This window comes from Rhinopithecus roxellana, chromosome 9 (assembly GCF_007565055.1).
Source record: "Rhinopithecus roxellana isolate Shanxi Qingling chromosome 9, ASM756505v1, whole genome shotgun sequence".
Classification (NCBI taxonomy): domain Eukaryota; kingdom Metazoa; phylum Chordata; class Mammalia; order Primates; family Cercopithecidae; genus Rhinopithecus; species Rhinopithecus roxellana.
In genome coordinates, this window is record NC_044557.1 from 66,865,209 (window position 1) to 66,885,518 (window position 20,310).

At 39.0% G+C, this 20,310-nt stretch overlaps 1 protein-coding gene across 8 annotated transcripts in view; it reads right to left on the reverse strand.

The window, feature by feature from the left end:
- The window catches only part of AZIN1 (antizyme inhibitor 1), a 39,163-nt gene that overhangs the window by 14,600 nt on the left and 4,253 nt on the right, over positions 1-20,310 (reverse strand). For 3 of the 8 annotated variants that reach the window (XM_030937310.1, XM_010354530.2, XM_030937313.1), the window contains exons 2-5: positions 18,286-18,423; positions 11,188-11,333; positions 4,512-4,708; positions 239-412 (exon numbers count right to left, since the gene is read on the reverse strand). In XM_030937310.1, coding sequence (XP_030793170.1) covers positions 239-412; positions 4,512-4,613 — 276 coding nt within the window. In that variant the 5' untranslated portion in view covers positions 4,614-4,708; positions 11,188-11,333; positions 18,286-18,423. Of the gene's footprint in view, positions 1-238; positions 413-4,511; positions 4,709-11,175; positions 11,334-18,285; positions 18,424-20,310 lie in introns of all 8 variants that reach the window. The other 5 variants (XM_030937309.1, XM_030937312.1, XM_010354529.2 and 2 more) reach the window with 2 other exon arrangements.

Here is a 20,310-nt window from a genome sequence, read left to right on the forward strand (position 1 = left end):
AGTGAGCCGAGATCATGCCACTGCACTCCAGCCTGGGCGACAGAGCGAGACTCCATCTCAAAAAAATAAAAGAAAAGCAAAGCTTGTAATTTTCCAACATAGGGCTGCAGATTTAAACAATTATTTCAAAACTCCATCCAAAAATCTAGCTTCCTTGCATCTGTTCTCTAACCACTGTAACTACATTAAGTTAAATTATTAAATGGTTCAGTTTAGTTAAAAGATGAAAAATACTTACTTTACTGGAACAAGCAAATCCAGTTCCAAGAGCTGCCAAAATCTCAAGTACAGCTGGAGCAGAGTTGCACTTCACTGTGTAGAATGGCTTTATCTGAGCCACTACATTCTGCCATTGACTGTGTTTCTTCACAATCTTTCCAAGATCTCCCACAAAAAATGCATTTTTCCCTGTCTATCATGGTTATGAAAAAAAGACAAATATGAACAAAAAACCATTAAAAATCAAGTATCAAAATAGGAAGAACATCTTTCCTCCACAAATATATGGGCCAAGACATATATTTACATACAGTAGTACATTTAAAGCTTGTTAACTGATTAAGTAAACATTTAAAAAGACTGAATACATTTGTTCTTTCTTCCATTTATTTTGCTGTGCTGTATACATAAGCATATAAAATATTTTCCCCTTTGAGATTAAAAAAAACTATTTTCAATTACAGTGACAAAAGTCAAAATGAAACTCCCTTGATTTTACTTTTTGGCAGTTGAAGAAAGGAAACCTATTTTCTCCCATGCTTCCCCCACTGTTTAAAATACTTTGGCAGCTCAGGATATAATTTCCTAATACAGTAAGAAGAAATGCTAAACAAAAGCTATATATCAACATTAAAAGTGCACCTTAAGATAACATGGTAAAATAAGAGACCATCTTCACTGGGAAACCTCTTATTTTATTACTTTTTTCAGAGTTGAGGTCTTGCTCTGTAGCAGACTGGACGGCAGTGGTGCAATCATAGCTTACTACAGCCTCCAACTCCTGGAGCTCAAGAGATCCTCCCATTAGGCCTCCCAAAGTGCTGGGATTACAGGTATGAGCCACCGTGCCCGACCAGGAAACCATTTTAAAAAAGACAAGGTTGTTAGTCTGCACATGGAGACGTCAAAATTAGATTTTAAAAGTACGTAAGTCTACCAAATATCAGATAAGCCTGAATAAGAATAATCTTCCTTAAAGTTGTGGCTATTCTAGAACTAGAAAGATGACTTATGCTTGTTGGACAGAACATATATTCCTCAATGTTAGATAGCAGGCAAAAAAATCTTATTTAGGACGTACAACATCCAAATACTGTTTGAGAATCCATGAAGACAATGTTACTGTTTTGACCTCTTTAATTCACAGTATTTGAAAATGTCCATTAGAATATAGTGCCCAACTGATATAAATGCAAAATGCACATTATATGCAGCAGAATTTTAACAGTTGTATTAAGTTATCCATCCTCCCAAGTTATGGAATCTATAGTATTCTGGAGACAAAAAGTTTATATTTAATTTGATTGGGAAAAAATAAGATATTTATGGGTACCACCAAGAGAAATGGGATGAAACAACAAGGTATTCAGCTTCCTTCCTTATCTTAGGCATGATGTGAGTCTAGAAAATTCTCAGTAGGCAACGAAACACAAATTTAGGGAGCAGGGAAGCCTTGTATTTAATGAATATTCAACAAAATTAAGCAGGCTTAGGCAAACAATAGGAAAATGAAAAGTGAGATAAGTTAGAAAGTCACTATAATGACATGTGCAAAGACGAATAGATAGTGGGAATGGAGGAGGAGATGAATACAAAGATGTGATGGAGGCAAGACCAAGGTTAAAAGCACAAACAACAGGTGGACTGAATGACTCAGAGAACACAGAAGTGTCACCCCAGAACCAGCAGAGAACAGGGTTGAGGACTAATCCTCATTGAATGCTACTAAATGTGGGATAATTTAGATGTGGGATGAAAGGAATATTTCAAAGATTATATCTGACCCCCAAAAAATGTTGCAAAAAGAAGAATAAAGTTAAGTGATTAAGAACGATCATCAAAATTTGACTAGGAGCTAGTGGCAACTGACTGAAGGATGACTTGGCAGAAATTGGTTGACCAATATGACAAGTTTCATGACCAATATGTCAAGTTTTCAGCAGTTGAATGGCAGAGGAAGACAAAGCGATTTTTGCTAGGATGAAGGGAAGATGAACACGTCTGTAGACTTAAGGTCAAGAGAAGGAGAGAATTTTGGATATTCGATTACTGAACACCAGTAACATGAAAAACAATTCTCTAACAAGTTTGGTGGAATATAGGAAATTTTCTCCAATAAAGAAAGATTGTATCATTTAAGTCTAATATGAAAAAAAATTCAGTTCAACTCATCAGATCTCTTTCACACCATATAGCAGAGACTCAAAAGTTGAGGATGTTTTTATTTTTACCAAGTTTACCAGGCTGGGTGCAGTGGCTCACACCTATAATCCCAGCACTTTGAGAGGCCGAGGTGGGTGGATCACCTGAAGTCAGGAGTTTGAGACCAGACTGTCAACATGGTGAAACTCTGTCTCTACTACAAATATAAAAATCAGCTGGGCCTGGTGCTGGGCGCCTGTAATCCCAGCTACTTGGGAGGCTAAGGCAGGAGAATCGCTTGAACCAGGGAGGCCAAGGTTGCAGTGAGCTGAGATCGCACCACTGCGCTCCGGTCTGGGCAACAAGAGCGAAACTTCATCTCAAAGAGAAAAAAAAAAAAAAAAATCACCTTAAGTAGCAGTGAGTATATGATTCTGTAGAAGTTGACTCCTGGAGCAGTAGAGAGTAAGCATTCAGGATAAATTATCAAATTCTCAATGAACATACACAACCAAGATTATCTGAAAGTAAATTAATATCCACTGAAGAATACAACTGAGACCAGGCGCGGTGGCTCACACTTGTAATCCCAACACTCTGGGAGGCCCAGGCAGGCAGATCACATGTTGGTCAGGCGTTCAAGACCAGCCTGGCCAACATGACGAAACCCCATCTACTAAAAATACAAAAACTGAGGCCGGGCGCAGTGGCTCATGCCTGTAATCCCAGCACTTTGGGAGGCCGAGGCGGGTGGATCACCTGAGGTCAGGAGTTCGAGACCAGCCTGTCCAACATGGTGAAACCCCATCTCTACTAAAAATACAAAAAATTAGCTGGGCATGGTGGCGGGCACCTGTAATCCCAGCTACTCGGGAGGCCGAGGCTGGAGAATTGCTTGAACCTGGGAGGCCGAGGTTGCAGTGAGCTGAGATCGTGCCACTGCACTCCAGCCTGGGCTACAAAGGGAGACTCCATCAAAAAAAAAAAAACTTAGCTGGGCATGGTGGCACACATCTGTAATCACAGCTACTCAGGAGGCTGAGGCATAAGGATCCTATATCAATTGCTTGAACCCAGGAGGCAGAAGTCACAGTGAGCCGAGATCATGCCACTCAACTCCAGCCTGGGCAACAGTGTAAGAATCCATCTCGCCGGGCGCGGTGGCTCAAGCCTGTAATCCCAGCACTTTGGGAGGCCGAGACGGGCGGATCACGAGGTCAGGAGATCGAGACCATCCTGGCTAACACGGTGAAACCCTGTCTCTACTAAAAAATACAAAAAACTAGCCGGGCGAGGTGTTGGCGCCTGTAGTCCCAGCTACCCGGGAGGCTGAGGCAGGAGAATGGCGTGAACCCGGGAGGCGGAGCTTGCAGTGAGCTGAGATCCGGCCACAGCACTCCAGCCTGGGTGACAGAGCAAGACTCTGTCTCAAAAAAAAAAAGAATCCATCTCAAACAAACAAGCAAAAAAAAAAAAAAAAAAAAAAAAAAAAAAAGAACTGAGGCCAGGCACGGTAGCTCGTGCCTATAATCCCAGCACTTTGGGAGGCTGAGGTAGGTAGATCACCTGAGGTCAGGAGTTCAAGACCAGCACGGCTGACACAGTGAAACCTCGTCTCTACTAAAATACAAAAATTAGCCAGGCGTGGTGGTGTGCGCCTGTAATTCTAGCTACTTCAGGAGGCTGAGGGAGGAGAAATGCTTGAGCCCAGGAGGCGAGGGCTGCACATGAGCCAAGATCGCACCACTGCACTCCAGTCTGGGTGACAGAGTGACACTCGTCTCCAAAAAAAAAGAAAAAAGAAAAAAAGAAAATTGAGAAAAATGAGTAAGAAGCCATGTACTGATTAGAAGGTTGGCTGGCATCACATCAACAGAATAAACAGAACATAACTGGGTGCCAGATGCTAAAAGGCATAGCAGGGTAGCAGGGAAAAGGGGGCATAGGGAGGATTTTTAAATAATGTGGATGGGAAAAAAAAAAATGGATCACTACTCAAAGGAAATGGGTGTGGGGGGTGAAGGTCAAGTTAAATCAGATAACATCTGAACCAAGTACTTTTAATCAGATTACCATCTTGGAAATTAAAAAGCATTCATGTTTCAGAGCTTGGAAAATGACAAACACTGTATTTGAGAAGTGGCACTTACCAGGGTATGTTCATAAACATAGTTATCAATAACATTTCCAAGGTTTGTTCCTTCATCCAAAAGGCCAACGGAGTAGTTTGCATCATCAATAAATCCTTTCATCTCAGCCGTATTCCACAAAGCCGAAAGTCATAAACCAGGAAAGACAAGAGACGGGCCACCAAGCCTATGTCTGGGTCCTTAGAATATGCAACAAACTGTCAAAATATAAGTTATATAAGTCTGTATTATTCCTATAGACATAATGTACGAGTCAATGAAAGTGTGCTAAGTGCCTAATTTAGTGAGGAATGTATGCAATCATTTTACAATTTCAGAAACATCAGATTATTAATTTCCTTTAACGCCTATTTAAAAAAGCAAATACATGAATTAAAATACATTTACCCAAAAAGGTCAATATAATTTGAAGAGGTAACTCACATACATACACAATATATTACAAGCCTATATGGTCCCCTTATTTACAGAGTTGAAGACCCAATCTGTATTATTATCTTGTTTTGTGCGCCTGTAACACACTTAATTTTACCCATTTTAAGAGTAAAGAAACCTAGTAAAGTAAGTATCTGCAGCCAAGAAATCAAAATACCAGTCTCAACTTCCAATATACTGTCAGCCACATAATAATACTGCCAGGTAATTGCAGATAAATGTCTCATAAATAAATAAAAGTCCTGGCCAGGCATGGTGGCCCAGCACTTTGGGAAATTTTTAATTTTCTTTAATTTCTTTAATTTCTTTGGGAAAATTTTAGTTTTCCCAGCACTTTGGGAGGCCCAGGCCGGTGGACTGCTTGAGCCTAGGAGTTTGAGACCAGCCTGGACAACATAGCAAGACTCCGTCTCTCCTAAAAAAAAAAAAAAAAATTCCCAAGTAGGTGAAAGTAATAAAAATGGGTGAGGGTGGACGGTGGCTTGAGGGAACAATCTGAAGCTTTGATACAGACTGCCTAGGCCTTATCTCAAGCTAAAACAGTACTAGCTACATCAAGTTAGCAATGTTATGAGGTGAGTTGCTTTGGTGAAATCACTGGACTAGGAGTCAGAAGACCTGGTCCTGGTTGTATCATTTAGGAGAATCTACATCAATTTCTCTAAACCTCAGTTAACTATCTTAGTTATTTATTCAATAGGTTGTTTAAAAAAAAAATCATAAAGCATACAAATTAAAAACATCTGTTTCAGTGCTGGCTAGACTAGAGCTAGATTGTCAATTACCAGAAATGCAAAAACAACATAATTAGAAACTACATTTGTAAGTTAGGTATCTGTACATCCTGAACCAGTTACTAAGAAATCTGATTTTTAAAATGGCTTTAGGCTAAATCCTACCCCTCTCCAATCAAATCAATAAAATAAACCTGCCCACTCCACCCGAGCACTCATTGTCCTGAGGCAGCACATACTGACATATAGGTTTATCTTCTTTGTTGAACTTCACTGGTCCTTAGGTTACTTTAGGAAATAACTTCAACATAAATGAGATAAAACAGGTCCACCAGACAGGATACTACTTAATAGCTGGTACTAATTTCTGGCTGCCACATTAATAATGGCACTGACCAGCTGTCTTGTAGACTATTTTAAAACCTGCACAGCCTTTCCTGTGTCCTTGATTCCTCCCGCCACCCTCCCCAGTGCCCCAAACTAGAGTTCACCCTTGGGTGATGGCCACTCTCCTGAAAGTGTAATCCATTCCAATGGTTCTTAAAAGTGTCAGCATTTTGGCTTCACCAAAACAGTCCTTAATAAGCTGTATTAGTCAAATTTCATGAAATACAAATACTCAGTTTTAATTTTTAAAACACTAACAGCTTCATTTCCAAGAAGCTAACTACATTCAATGCAACTCATCAGATCTCTTTCATGCCATATAGCACAGACTGAAAAGTTGATGTTTTTATTTTACCAGGTTAACTGAGGCCTGTCTGAATAGACCTAATACTTATGCAGTGAAGTTAAATCACAGCCTGCACATTCTCTAAAGGTTGTTATAATAGGACTGCTGTAAATCTGTGCCCAGAAAATAGGGATTTTAGGCTAAGAATACATGTTTATTTTACGCAATTTAAAGCACCAATTTTGGGGGGATATTCAACTGAGTACTAAGAACAATTAAAAAATAAAGGTCACGGCCGGGCGCGGTGGCTCAAGCCTGTAATCCCAGCACTTTGGGAGGCCGAGACGGGTGGATCACGAGGTCAGGAGATCGAGACCATCCTGGCTAACACGGTGAAACCCCGTCTCTACTTAAAAAAAAGAAAAAATACAAAAACTAGCTGGGCGAGGTGGTGGGCGCCTGTAGTCCCAGCTCCTCGGGAGGCTGAGGCAGGAGAATGGCGTAAACCCGGGAGGTGGAGCTTGCAGTGAGCTGAGATCCGGCCACTGCACTCCAGTCCGGGCGACAGAGTGAGACTCCGCCTCAAAAAAAATAAATAAATAAAATAAAAAAATAAAAAAATAAATAAAGGTCACTCATTTAAAAAGATCAATACAAGAAAATAAGGTAAAAACTTCCTGTTAAGTTTAGCATCACTAACCTTTTTGGCATAGCAGCCAGTTTTCATTTATCCTACTATTAATAAATGAAAAAATACGTAATCAAGACTTTTGGCCTAAATAAAATACTTTGAAATGAAAATACATAAATAAATAAATAGTGTCCTCACTTTATGTCAACAGCTTCTTGCAAACTGCATCTTTTAAGTAAAAGCGGTAAAACGAAACCATTTTTTTCTTACCATTATAATGAAATGTTATTTGAGGGCTTGCTGTACGTCTTTTTACTTAAATTCGCAGTTTCCAAGATCCTACTGATGATGTTCAGTGAGGACTTAATTGTATCTCAGTTGCTAAGTCTCTGATCATAGTCTAATACATACGTAGTATTTAGTATTTACTTGAAAACCTTTGGTTATTGATTATAGACCACAACACGCAACTGCTGCCAAATACAGAAGGCCTAGCTTTTAAGTCAGGATAAGATAAACCTCGATTTCCTACAACCATAGTATTCTTAGGAAGGGTAATTTTCCTTTAACAGTCAGGATCCTCAGTACTTATAAAAACATCAGGTCCACTGGATAAAGTCTTACTCACTGACTCCCTACATTCTTCAGAGCTTCTGCTAGAGTAGTATGATGATATGGATAAAGATATTTTTTCCCAAATATTTTCAAACCATGCAATTTCATAGGTTCAACTCTGACTGCCTGCTAAGCTAGCTTAAAGCTAACAGTAAACATGTTTATAGCAGTCTCCCAGCCTAAGTATTTCATCTATTCAATATTAATTCTCCTAACACTTAAAACCACGATGATGGTATTATCTCCATTTATATACTGAGGAATGGAATAATTAAGTAGGTTAGCTCTAGAGCTACTAATGATCAAACAATGTCAAAACATTTAAAACAATATGAAAACCCTGCTTCCCCAACACCCCATCTCTATAAAACACAGGACTTCTTTTTTTGGGGAAATCCAACACAGTTCTCTGTCTCTTTAAAAGAACTTTAACATATCCACATAATCAACTAACCCCTTTCAGACATATAAACACCCATACTTGTTGAAAAATGCTAAGTTTATTCACACTGGTATAAAAACATTATCACGCCTACTCGTAGCCTTTCTTCACATGATGTCCCTTTTGCAGCAAATCCCCAACTCCACCCCAGGCAACCACTGACCAACTTCTTGTCACTATAAATCAGACTTTTATAGAAGCTAAATAATTTTAAACATCAACTGAAGGCTAAACCAAAACAGCTGACATATAGTGGCATTATCAATATAAATAAAAATAGTGAAAAACATGACCTCCTCTAAAAGAAAGATAAAATGTTTGTGGAGTTCGCTATTCATCTTTGAAATGGAACTGTCACTTCAGAAGTAACAGCAGAGTTGTTAACCAAGTCCCAGCTGAGTGACAAAGTCATTCTGTTGGAAAAACGAAATAAAATTCATTTGCTATACTGGCAGTACTTGACAAAATGAATTAAGGATCACCTGAATCCACATACGCAGTACATTAACATTTGTTTTCTTTCGTTACACAGAGAACTACAATAAAGTAGTTGATTGAACCCAGTACTTTGGGAAGCTGAGGCAGGATTTTGTGAGGCCAGAAGTTTGAGATCAGCCTGAGCAACATAGGGGAGACCTCATCTCTTAAAAACAAACAAACAAACAAAAAAACCCAATAAAGCTCTAATGGAGGTTTATTTTCCTTGATGCTCTCTTGAAGGCTTTGAGATTGCTGTAAATTCCTAGCCCAGAGTAGGTACTCAGAAACAAATGGACAAAAGACTTCACAACAAAGAGTGAGGAGTTCTTAAACTTAGGGGTGGTGGTAATGAACCCCTGGAAGTGTATTGAAAAAGTAAGTACATTTTTCCTTTTTTTTTTTTTTTTTTGAGAAAAGGTCTCACTCTTGTCACCCAGACTGGAGTGCAGTGGCATGATCAAAGCTCACTGAAGCCTCAACCACTCAGGCGATCCTCCTACCGCAGCCTTCAATCCCACCTCCACTCAGTCAGTCCCTGTAGCTGGGACTACAGAACATGCCACCATGTCCAGCTAATTTTTTTTATTTTTTGTAGAGAACTCTTTGTTCATAGTGTCTCATTATGTTGCCCCAGACTGGTCTCAAGCTCCTGGTCTCAAGCAATCCTCCCTCCGTAGTCTCCCTAAGTGTTGTAATTACTGGCTTGAGTCACTCTGTCCAGCTCTTTCACATTCTTAAAAGAAGCCCATAACTTTGATATGCAAGCAATCCAGATATACAGTCATGCGTTGCATATGCATAACGTTTTTGACAAGGACAGATCAAATACATGAAGGTGGTCTCATAATACCACATTTTTACTATACCTTTTCTGTGTTTAGATACACAGATACTTACCACTGTGTTAAACTGTCAACAGTATCCAGTACCAATACACAGGATGGTAGCCTAGGAGCAGTAAGCTACACCATACAGCTTGGGTGTGTCGTAGGCTGTACTATCTAGGTTTCTATACGTACACTATGATGTTCAAACAACTTATGAAATGTCACCTAAAGACACATTTCTCAGAATGTATCTCTGTCATTAAGCTACCCATGCCTGTGAATGCAAAGCTCAACTATCAGCTACTGTTAAAGACCAAAAGGCCAAAAAAAAGCCAGTTCCTCAAAAGAATTTGTAAAACACAAACACCTCCAGCAACAAGTTTTCTTTTTTTGTTTGTCCTCTTTATGGTGAATGGGGTCTTACTACATTGGCCAGGCTAGTCTCTAATTCTTGGGCTCAAGCTATCCTCCCGTCTCTGCCTCTCTTAAGTGCTGATATTACCAGTGTGAGCCACTATGACTAGTCAAATTTTCTAATACATCTCGAGGCAACAAACAAAGTCTTTGTTCAAATGAAATGCCACTTGGAAACCCAATATTTCCAGCTGAAAAGGGATAAGCAGGTGGGTAAGGTAGGCTGCTTAAGTCTTCCCTATGTTGTGCCCCAATCTCACTGAAAGTCCTAAAAAAGCAGCTCAAATCATACCTCTGGGATCACTGCTTGCAGTTTTCTTAATACATTAGCAAAAATAGTTTACAGTTCCATTGTTACAAAAAGAAAGGTTTATGTTCTTACATTTATACCTTACTGAAAGCACTAAGAAATATTCTGCCAAAACATTTTCAGGAGGTATTAAAGTTAATTGGTGACAATGTTAAACCAAAAATCTTAGACACTGCATGTTCTAGGGAGCAAGCATGAAAATAAGTGTGCATGTGTTGGGGGTGAGCAATTTATACCTTATGCCAGGTTCACTAAGTTAATCTACCTCAAAACACCACAGGGGGCTGGGAGCAGAGTAATCCCAACACTTTGGGAGGCCAAGGCAGGCAGATCACGAGGTCCAGAGATCGAGACCATCCTGGCCAACATGGTGAAACCCATCTCTACTAAAAATATAAAAATTAGCTAGGCATGGTGGCACACACCTGTAGTCCCAGCTACTCGGGAGGATAAGGCAGGAGAATCGCTTGAACCCAGGAGGTGGAGGTTACAGTGAGCCGAGATTGTGCCAAGGCACTCCAGCCTAGCGACAGAGCGAGACTCCTTCTCAAAACAAAAACAAAAACACCCCCACAGGGACTCTTTCCAGGATGTCTCCATACTCTCCACTAAGAATGCAGACTCAAACCAAGGTGATACATCAAAGATCTCCCTGCAGTTCTGAGTGGAAATAATTCTCAAAAGAAACTGTACCACTTCTTCTGGCTTACATATCAGAAACAGGACTGATATTATCAATAGACACTAGAAAGTATTCTCTACTCACAAGCACTTTTAAGCTATTTTCAACCACCTTATTAACATAAGGTTGAGAAAGCTCAGGTTATTTTACACTAATACAGTAGCGTATAACCATAATACTACTTTTATTAATAATTTCCTCTTAGACTCATAACTGAGAAGAAAAAATATGTAACATTCCTTATTCACACCTTCATATTGGTGTTTTCTGTTAATACATTTTTCCATGAAGAGCTGCCAAAAGAAACAAAAGGCTCCAAAGAACCACACTGCTCCCTGGAGCCTTTCATGAGGCCGCTGAGTCCTCATGTTCATCGACAGGGTAGCTCCAAGAGTAGCGGCTGCAGCAGCTGGGCACTTGCCTTGTTACACACCTGCTACAAAGGCTTCTACAGTTGATTGTACTTCAGAAGAAACTGATACATCTCTCAAATAATCACAAGATAATTCTGGCAGCAACAGCCCACTTGACACCAAGCTGGATGAATATGAGTCTTGGATTTCTGAAGTGAAGACCTCCCTGGAAGTAGAACAGGGAGAGCTGAAAGGTTGAGAATACTGTTTCAGAGATACCTAAGCAGGAAACCCAACCTTAATACATCAACCATTTTTCTAAAAGGATTTTTACTCATTAAAAATGAGAAAAGATATTCTGAAATTTATACTATTACTGTTACTCTGAAGATGTCTAAGTGCATTTCTACTTTTATTTTTACATAGGCATTTGATGACTTAGCACCCAGCTCACAGCTTTAAAAATATACAATGTTGCTTAAGTCCCCTCTGCATTCTACCTACAACAAAAAATGTTACTTACCACATAGAATACCTTTAAAAGTAATTGACCAGAAGAGCACTAGAAGCTTCTAAAGAATGACTCTGGTACTATAGATGTGAGACCTCGAGTAGGTCTGAATCACTACAAAAGAATTCCAGGAAGCTACATACTGAAACTGGTAGGAAATCCTATAAACTGAGGGATCATAAGATCAGGTAAACTTCTGCCACCCTGGACCCCAAAATAAGTGATAGACAATAACAGCCTACATTGAGTACTCAGGATAAATCAGGACAAGGCTTGCTTCAATAAGAAAGCCAGTAATCACAATGCATACCCCTAAAAAATTATTTTTCAGGTGATGAGGTTGAAAAAAACCGAGTAACCCTAGAGAAAGAAAACTAAAGGTGACAAATAATTCTTTTAAAAGAGAGGAACAAGAATGAACTGGAAATAATCAAGGGGGCAAAAAATCCTAAAGGTTATAAGCCCAACAGGCTAAGTTTGAAGTGCCTGTATAAAGACTGCCCAATGAACTGCCTCACCATAAATATTAAAATGTAGCTTAATGAGAAAACGAAATACACAATTCTCACAGCAATATTATTTTTGCTTGTGGAATTAACACAATTAGACTCCCTTAAAAATGATGTCTTGACTATTCAATGTGAAGACTAAATTTGTTTTTCTGGAGAAAATGTGTGTTTACTAAAGTGTGTGTGTACCTGCACACGAGTGAAGTATTTACAACCCTTTGGGCAACTAAGATGTGATAACATTAAAGATGACTATTACAATACGACATGAAGTACACAATCATTTAATTTCAAGTTTTCTAGCTTTCCTGATTACAATTAAGCATAGGAAATAATCCTTTAAAGAGACACACTATTTTGGTAACCTTAAGGCAGAGCTCATTGCCGGCCTGTCCCCTACTCACCAAAGGAAAACATACAGAATACATGTGCAATACTGTAATTGTAACCAAGACCAAGTTAAGCAGGTTATTAAGAAATAAGATGCTGGCTGGGCATGGTGTCTCATGCCCATAATCCCAGCACTTACGGAGGCTGAGGCGGGTGGATCATGAGGTCAGGAGTTCGAGACCAGCCTGGCCAAGATGGTGAAACCCCATCTCTACTAAAAATACAAAAATTATTTGTAATTTTTGTATTTTGTAATTATTACAGGCGCAGTGGTGGGCACCTGTAATCCCTGATTCACCTGAGGCAGGAGAATCGCTTGAACCAGGGAGGCAGAGGTTGCAGTGAGCCAAGATTACACCACCACACTCTAGCCTGGATGACAGAGCAAGACTGTCTCAAAAAAAAAGAAGAAAAGCAAGAAATAAGATGCAATACTTCAGAGGCCCCTGTATATCTCCCCCAAGTGGTGGTGGGTACATCTCCCTTAGAATTTGTTTAGACCTTCTCTAACCATCATTCCTTTGTTACTTAATAGTTTTATTCTTCTATGCGACCCTAAAACAGTGTTGGGCAGTATGCTACTTTACATTCTGGTACTAGAGTCCTTATTCCACTGACTGGCAGTTTAAGTAGCACTGATCCAGGGACTACAGTCTATACCTGGGACTGGAACTGCTAAATTGTTAGTGGCAAACAGCTTTCAAGTCTTTTGCTCATTTTCTTGTTTTTGTCTTTTATTTATCCGAAGCAGCTCTTCATGAATTAAGGATAGCAAACCTCTCATTAGGAGGATTATTTTGAGGAGGACTGTTTTGTCGGAATTTCCATGTTGAACCTACCAGGATAACCCCATCCTACCTTTGGTCATGCCAAATATAACATGTTCATGCTGAACCTACATGCGCTAAGAAGATACCAAACTTGTTTGGGAGATCTTTGCAAACTGGGCATCAGAGGATCCATGCAGTAAAGAGCAAGAAGCAGATAAAAAGTGATCTGAAGTCAACATAAAGCTCATACTGCCAACCACAGTGGCTAACACCTGTAATCTCAGCACTTTGGGAGGCCGAGGAGGGCAGATCACCTGAGGTCAGGAGTTCGAGACCAGCCTGACCAACATGGAGAAACCTCGTCTCTACTAAAAATACAAAATTAGCTGGGCATGGTGGTGTGCGCCTGTAATCCCAGCTACTCACAAGGCTGAGGCGGGAGAATCGATGGAACCCGGGAGGTGGAGGTTGCAGTGCGCTGAAATTGCGCCACTGCACTCTAGCCTGGGCAACAAGAGCGAAACTCCATCTCAAAAAAGAAAGAAAAAACTGGTCTACGTTGCTTTCCAATCTTTTTGACCTTCCTAAAAAAAAAAAAAAAAAAAAAAAAATGCTATATTTGCTCAAAGCAAGAAATACCATGTCTCTAAAACTCTGTTTATCCATTAATATGCTAGTATTCACATTCTGCTTTTACAGAATATTTTTTTGCTACTTTACACAAGCAGACACACCACTAACTCTATGCATGCCAAGGGGATAAACAGACTGTATTTCAACGATAGTGGTTTCACTCATCTTTTTGGTCAAAGAGTATCAACTGCCATTAATGAATGTTAAGTTTGCTCGTATCACAGTATCCTTAAAGTACCAAATATCATCTGTGAGAAATTAAATGGGGCGGGGGGGAGAGAAGAAAAAAAAAGTACCAAATATCAAAACTAAAATTTTCCCCTTTCTCTGCAGTCAGGGTCAACAACCTCCCTTTTGAGACAGTCTTGCTCTGTCTCCTAGGCTGCAGGGCAGTAGTGCCATCTCGACTCATTGCAACCTCCGCCTCCCAGGTTCAAGCAGGCCTCAGCCTCCCTAGTAGCTGGGATTACAGTTGTGCACCACTATGCCCGACTAATTTTTGTATTTTTAGTAGAGACAGGATTTTGCCATGCTGGCCAGGCTGGTCTCAAACTCCTGACTTCAGATGATCCGTCGGCCTCGGCCTCCCAAAGTGCTGGGATTACAGGCGTGCAGCACCGCACCCAGAGATAACCTCCCTTTTCTACTGACAATTTACAGCGAAACATGAGGAAGGAGTACTAGCAAATTAATAAAGAACATCTTTCCAGCCAGGTGCAGTGGCTCATGCCTATAATCCCAGCACTTTCGGAGGCGAGGGGGGAGGGAGGAGGATCACCTAAGGTCTGGAGTTCAAGACCAGCCTGGCCACATGGTGAAACTCATCTCTACAAAAATACAAAATTTAGCCGGGCATAATGCATAATGGTGGGTCCCTGTAATCCCAGCTATTCTGGAGGCTGAGGTGGGAGAATCACTTGAACCAGGGAGGCGGAGGTTGCAGTGAGCCAAGATCGCACCACTGCACTCCAGCCTGGGCGACAGAGGCAGACTCCGTTTCAAAAAAAAAAAAAAACACCTTTCCTAGTTACAATAATCCTAATTAGGTAGGGAGCTCCTACTAAGGCATGTGTACACACTAGGAGACAAAATGTGAATATTTAAAATACTGATGTTCTTCTGAAGTTCCTACGTATAGAGTTGACTAATCACAACCAGGTAAAAAAAAATTTTTAGAGTCCATTTAAGCAAATCAATTAACTGAATCCCTTTTCCACACTGCACAACATTAAAGGGTATGTGACAATGGTTAATTCAATCTGACCTCATCACTGGATCCACTATGAGAAGCAAACTTAGCTTTCTACGTTTTAAAATATTTTCCATTAGGCTAATTCATTAATTATAATTGAACCTACAACCGAAATAAATAGAAGACTAGTCCACTGGAAAACCTTTACTCCAGCATCAAGACCTAGGGGATTCCCTCTTTTTTTTTTTTTTTTTTTTGAGACAGAGTTTTGTTCTTGTAGCCCAGGCTGAAGTGCAATGGCATGATCTCGGCTCAATGGAACCTCCACCTCCCTGATTCAAGCGACTCTCCTGCCTCAGCCTCCCAAGTAGTTGGGATTACAGGTGCCTGCCACGACGCTCGGCTAATTTTGTATTTTTTTAGTAGAGATGGGGTTTCACCATGTTGTCCAAGCTGGTCTTGAACTCCTGACCTCAGGTAATTCACCGCACCTAGCCTAGGGGATTTCTTAAAAGGCTCGCAAAAACTTTTTCACAATTAGGGGCCCATTAATCTTTGATATTGACCTTAAAATATTTTGTTAAGATATTTTTACAGTGTTCACATACTACATCATACACACATTCTAAGTTATGAAAGAAAAGGATTATAAGTAAGCAACTTCTAAAGTTTCCAGATACTTAATGGAATTAACTATCTCAAAATTCAGGTGGTTGATTTAAAACCTAACTCTGAAGCCAATTCTGGATCTCAGACTACCTGCACTGGAATCCTAGTGGACCAGTTCAAGTAGAGTTCATATAGCTACATGCTTTGCAATGCTATGGGCCAAGTAATTTCCATGAAGGCTGTTTTAACTCCTTTTAATGGTTTCCAAATAATATTGCTGATCTACAGAAAAGTAACGCCAGGATTTTGGTGTCCAATAGAGCAAACTGTTACTGATTTGTAAGGATAAACACATTCCTGGAATGCGGAATTTTCTCTTGCCAATTTTACAAATTCTAGTCAAGAAACTTTTGGGGCCAGGTTTCTTTGTGAATTCAGAATTCTCCAGATTTTTGAACAATAATGTAGTACACATACTTTACATATGTTATGTAATACTCTTCAGGAGAATGAGTCAGCACCCTGCAACCACAATATTTCTGCAGCAAAATTTAGGTATATTAACACTAAATGGGATAAGTAAAGATAAAAATAGCCTCAAATCAGCACAGATTCAGGTCAAGCTTTTTTTTTTTCCCCAAATCAGTTAAGGTCACATTAAGGAAGCTATAAAAAAAATTATTTTTAAGACGTTTTGGATTTCAGAATGCTATGAAAAAGGGATTGTGTACCTGTAGCTTTATAGCAAAGCATCATATATGAGACATGCAAAATTAGAAGATTACCTGTGAACATTTAAACAAGTTGTATTTGTTTGACATAATATACATTGTACCTGGACATAATAAAGTTAAAAGCCAGTTACTCTGGCTGCCAGAACCTGCAGAATAAATAATCTTTAGCTTCTATCTGCTCCCATTCCTCCTACCCAAAAAGGAGGAGACACTACAGACTTTCTGAATCCTACATTATTAATATAAAGACTACTTTTCCCTGATTTTGCAGAATCTTTCAGCTCACTGACAACAGTCTCTCAAGTTTCTAAGAGGAAACACCGGTAGAAATATTAAATATAATGCAAGGTAACTTTTCTTTAAAGCAAGAGACTTGAATTAAAAGAACGATTATCTTTTATTATGGTCTTCCTCAAAAGATGAAGCTTGTTCTTAAATTTCTGCCTTGGAACCGATTCACGACTATGATGGTAACTAACAGATCGCACCACCCAAAAAGGTTTTAAATCTCCAAGCCAACTTGGGAGAAAAACATCAGGTATGTTGCAAATAGAACAGATGGACTAACAAAAATTAGGCAACTGACTTAGTATTGAAATGGCGATGACCCCGCTTCTCTTTAATATGCACACAAGCCACCTAGATATAGACTCTGATTCAGGTTTGGGTGAGGTTGAGATTCTGTATTTCTGTTCTAGGTGAGGATGCTCATGCAATTCATCCAAAGACTACACTGCATAATCAAGGACAGCAATATACTCAAAAAAGAAATTGACAGTTTAAGACAAAAAGAACTGTTCCAATCCAACATTATGTTATAGCTGGGATTCAAAACACAGGCATTTGCTCAAATTTACACAGGTAGGAGAGAGCCAGTATGGGAAACCCTCTAGTCAACATTCTAAGTCAAAGCTTTCAAGAAATCTTACTATTTAAACTGTTTCCTTCTCTTTAGCCTTAAAAATCTGAGTTTAAAATTCTAATTTGTATTAACATCAAATGTTTGCTTTAACATACTCTAATTAGAGCAAACATTTTTATCCAATAGGGATCTGTTTAACAAGATCAAAGAAACACTAAAACTGATACCCTCAGCTTTCCTGAAAACTTACTCCAAGTCCCTGACCAAACCTAAAAACGCTTAAATTTTAATACCAAAATCCAAATTTCTGTAAAAGTCTATACACCACAAAATGTATGAACCCACACAAATCTAGCAGCCCAAATTTAGTTTACTGTGGAATTCCATTTTGCACAGGGGCTCAATTCTAAAGTAAAATCCACACATAGAAAAGCAAGTATAGTTAAAAACTATCCTTGAAAATCTTTTTCATGTTGGGAGACACGCCACCTTAAATAGATACATATAAATATATATATTTATATATATCTAAATACTTATTTTAATACCATATATATATATATATAAATTTAGATATATATGTAGCTCTATCATCTTTCAGCAAGTCCTCTAAAAACAATCAGTTTTTCCTACCAGCTGAGTAGCAAAAATCATTTCACTAAGTTAAATGGTTGAATGATGTGATAAACTACAACTTAAATCCCAAAAGCCCTCTTCAACTTATATTTTCTAAGTTATGCATTCAAGATAAAGTTTTAAACGATCCAGTCATTGATAAACAACGCACATAACTAAAGCAGTCAAGTCTGTAAACAGTAACTGTCATATCTCTATTTCAGAAATTTAAAAGTCACTACACTTTAAGAGGTAAATACAATTCCAAATTCTGAAAAATACTAAGCAAGGCAGCACTCTTCCTTAGATTTTAAAGACCTCCTCCCCCCCCTAACAAATGTGCAAATACTTACATGGACAAGTTGGGAGATGGAACCCCCCTATCATCAGCTAGGTTCCCAAGGTGGCTCAGCGTTGAAGTCGAACTGCTCTCTATACAGCACTTCTCCTAGGCCCTCTGGGTAGTTGTATACTTGGTCAGAAAGTTCGCCCTAAAAGAAGGAAATAGAAGTAGCAGAAGATAGTCCTATGTTTAAAAAAAAAAAGTTTAGGCTGACTTAAACATAAACTGTAGAATACATGCTCATTTTATAACAATGTTTCATTAAAGTCACATTACACAAATGATGTTTTCAAAGGGTTTACCACAGAACCAAGTACTTTATGTAGTAAACATTTCCAAGCTGCTGTACTATTAAAAATTAACAGAACTCGATGTCATGGCCATCTTACCAAGTTGTTTTATCTGCCAACTCATGAGTTACCAACCTTCATTTTTGAAAATGAAAACTTCATTTTTGCTTTTATTTGTCCTCTAAAACTCCACATTTTTAAGTGACCCAGAATTTAAAAAATTCCAAGTACCCCCACCAACCTAATGTATTTGCAAGACTTTATATGAATAATGCACTAGCATGATGTAATAGTTTGGAACCACCCGGAACACTCTTCTACTCCTCAAATAACTTCTTTGCCTTTTACATTTTAAGTGTAAAATTCCACCACAATACCAAAAGAAGATTTTAACTTAGCTAATGCATTGTATATGTATCTAAAGTAACTTTTGAGAAACACAAAATAACTTGAGAACTACCTTATAATATTAAGCAACTAATCTCTTAAGATTTATCTCCTCATATCTAACCTATTTAAGACATAATTCATTCTATTATCACCAGCAGCAAATAAATGTGATAAGTGCACACCACACTATACAACATGCTAGGTGAGTTTTAGACATTGTTACCACTCATCACCTCTAAGCTAAAATGATATACCTATGTTTCTATTTGTTAATTCAGTGGTTACTGTTTTAAAGTAATATAATCTGATGGTATTTGCTAGAAAGAGGTGGTAAGAAGGAAGCCAGAAAACCAGAAATTATAAAGTCAAGAGTTGGAGGGATTTCAGAAGCATTGAAGGCATACCTAAAGTGTATCTCACCAGGATCAAGGCACTCCGGGTGGAGGCAAAATGTTTCATCTATCTAGGAGGAGAAACTGATCACATGCTCAATGAATGACATTTATGGATAATGAGCAAAGAACTCCTACAAACATGTAATGATGATAATAATCTTACATTAGATTCCAAATAATGTACTACTCCATAACAAACATTCTGATTCTTTCAACACCGACATAATTTTTTTAAATAAATAAAAAGTTGAGTCATGATGGGGACAGATCATTCTCAATTATCCTAAGGAATAGGATCAGATACTCGGGGTAAGACATTATTCATCTTTTCCTAAATACATATATCCACAGCTATTTTGCTGCTTAATGCAACCCAAGAGCAATGATGTGAAACATTAAGGACGTTAAATGTCAGACATTCCAGAATGTTCCTCAGTGAGAACCCTACAACATTTCCATTTGACAAAAAGATACTAGTAAGGAATGAAGGCTCTAGAATTTGAAAGGAATTATTTAAATAGAAAAAATAAGGCTAGACGCAGTGGCTCCGAGCCAGCGGATCACTTGAGGCCAGAAGTTCAAGACCAGTCTGGTCAACATGGTGAAATCCCATTTTCTACTAAAAATACAAAAATCAGCTGGGCATGGTGGTGCACACTTGTAATCCCAGCTACTCAGGAGGCTGAGGCACGAGAACTGCTTGAACTCAAGTGGCGAAGGTTGCAGTGAGATCTTGCCACTGTACTCCAGCCCAGGCAACAGAGGGAGACCCTGTCTCCAAAAAAAGAAAACAAAAAAGAAAAGAAAAGACGAGTCAGGTGTGGCAGTATGCACCTATAGTCTCAGCTACTGAGGAGGCTAAGGCAGGAGGACTGCTTTGAGCCCAGGAGTTTGAGTCCAGCCTGGGCAACACAGCAAGACCCTGTCTATTGAAAAAGTGCATAGGATAAGCACATTAAG